Source organism: Temnothorax curvispinosus, unplaced genomic scaffold (genome assembly GCF_003070985.1).
Source record: "Temnothorax curvispinosus isolate PA1 unplaced genomic scaffold, ASM307098v1 QBEX01016756.1, whole genome shotgun sequence".
Taxonomy (NCBI): Eukaryota; Metazoa; Arthropoda; class Insecta; order Hymenoptera; family Formicidae; genus Temnothorax; species Temnothorax curvispinosus.
In genome coordinates this window covers 1,003-3,198 of record NW_020226536.1, presented here as the reverse complement: position 1 = coordinate 3,198, position 2,196 = coordinate 1,003, and the positions used below count along the sequence as shown (strand labels likewise).

Below are 2,196 nucleotides of genomic sequence, written 5' to 3'. Positions count from 1 at the left end.
GGCCAGACAAAAAGAAGGAGCTTCGACCGCGGAAGGCATGGGATTAATTACCGCGTGCCCACGGCGGCGGCGGCGACGGCCTGTTTCTGCCTCCAGGTAAATACAGCGGCCCTGGCGGTCGACTACACGGGGCACAGAGGAGGACGCGGGAGAGGACGATATAGGATGGTCGCCGGGCGGCGCGGGCGTCCTACCCCCGGCCGCCAGCGGCGAGGGGTAGTTTCGCCGCGAACGTTTCCGCGGCGGGCGGAAAAGCGGGCGCAAATGCTAATGAGCGTCGGTTTGGGGGGGTAGATCGTGCCTGCCTCCCGAAAGGGGTGTCGAGGGGTCTGCGAGCCCCGGATCGTGTCTCGTGCCGCCGGAAACGCGAAGGAGGGAGAAGCGTGGAGGAGCACCACGGGGCGTTTCCATCACGCCCATCACCGCGCGGATTGGCCGGCGGCCGAATGGCGTCCTGGAGGACGCGTGGCGTCGGGACGCCGACGTCGGGATGTGCCTCCCGTCGACGGCTCTCTCTCGCGACGGCGGCGGCGAGTGCCGTCGGTGCCGAGGCGCGACGTCGCGCGCGAGAGTCGCCCCGATAACCGTGAGGATGGAGCAGCTCGCCCAGTTCGTCTCCAAGAGCTTCGACAACGCGGCGGCGGCGGTGGCGGTGGCGGCTGCGACGAGCGTCGAGGCTGCCGCCGGCTGCAGGGCGGCCGCCGGCGGCAGGATCACGCTCAGTGTCGCGCATCTCATCGGTGATCGCGTCGCGGACGATGGTGACCGGCGTACGTGTAATAATCTTTCCCGATGAATCGATGATAATGCCATTCTTTAGGTGCCAAATTGGTTGGAGACCGATCGGTTGAGATCGAATCGATCGATGCCAGTGCGCGCAAACTTTTCTATTATCCTTAATGATAGATCTCAATATAAATCAACATCGGCATAAAGATATGCTCGATCAAAAGAAATCTATTATGCGAGTCAGGTCGATTCGTATGTGTCTGTGCTTGAACTTATTAGTGATGGAGTATATACGGGTAATATGGGATTCATTAAGAAGAAATTCATAGTGGAAGTTATGTAAAATTGTATTCTTGTGCAATAACGTCCACAGACTGCGTGATGATTACTTGGACTACACTTTGTTTTATTGTGGTTAAAGAAAAATTAATTGTGAATACCATGCCGTACACATTTTTTAATCACATTTGTCTTTCTTTGAGTTACTCTTTTATGTAACGCATTATTATGTCGACAGAAATTACGTTCGAAAGTCTGTGAATGCTCATCGCTGCTAAAATTACAATTCACTTACGAATCGACCTAATCGCCGACGTCTTCGTCACGTTCTTAGCGCTTCGCGATCAGGATGGTCCCACGCGACAAACGATTACAAGACGAAACCTTGTTTAGATGAAGCGGCGCAAGAGGCTGCGGCTAGCGTCGTCGAGACGAGCGGAAGCGTCGAGGAACCGCCGTCGCCGGAAGGTCGACTGCAACCGGAAGATCTTTCCGTCACGGCCAAGATCAAGGACATCCGAGACACCGCGGAGAGCCTGCCACCCCTGAAAACGCCCGAGTTGAAGCTGTCGGTTCGCAAACTGCTTGGATGCACCCCCTCGCCGCCGCCTATATCGAGGGATCGATCACCCAGCCCGGAGAATTGCGTCGAATTAAAAAGTCAAAGCTCGAGCGACGGCAAAACTCATGCATCCTCCAACGATCAGGCCAAGGTGTCCTCGCAGGTTACAAGGTCGAGCGGACAGGGTCAAGAGGATTCCGTTAAGGGTGAGCGTAACAATGAAAGAATATTAACTCTGTTGATTTTTGTGCGTTACATAAAATATAATACAATTAGATTTTTCCAAAGATGATATTAGAATTTTTATGACTGCAATGCAGTCTTAATAATCTTGAATTAAGGCGATTGCTCACTGGAGTTCGCAATTAATCACCGATTACTTAATTAAATTCTAATTAAATTATTAGGAACTAAAATTACTAAATGAATTGCAAAAGATTGCTTTTGCAAATTAAGCTGAAAAAATCAAATTCAAAGCTGGTTTTTCAAAATTATACTTTAATCGAGATAGCAAATTATTCGGGACTCTAGTCTTTAAATAATTTTATGTTCTCGCAGATTAAAAACAATTTGTGTCTCGAATTATAAAGAATGTTTCGCAATTTTCTTTTTTCACCACGCTGATT

At 50.7% G+C, this 2,196-nt stretch overlaps 1 protein-coding gene across 1 annotated transcript; it reads left to right on the top strand.

The window, feature by feature from the left end:
- Positions 1-592: 592 nt before the first annotated feature.
- LOC112466940 lies at positions 593-1,776 on the top strand (the record flags this gene model as incomplete). Its single annotated transcript, XM_025035301.1, has 2 exons — positions 593-770; positions 1,402-1,776. Coding segments are annotated over exons 1-2 (553 nt in total), but the record flags the coding sequence as incomplete, so codon positions are not given.
- Positions 1,777-2,196: the final 420 nt, after the last annotated feature.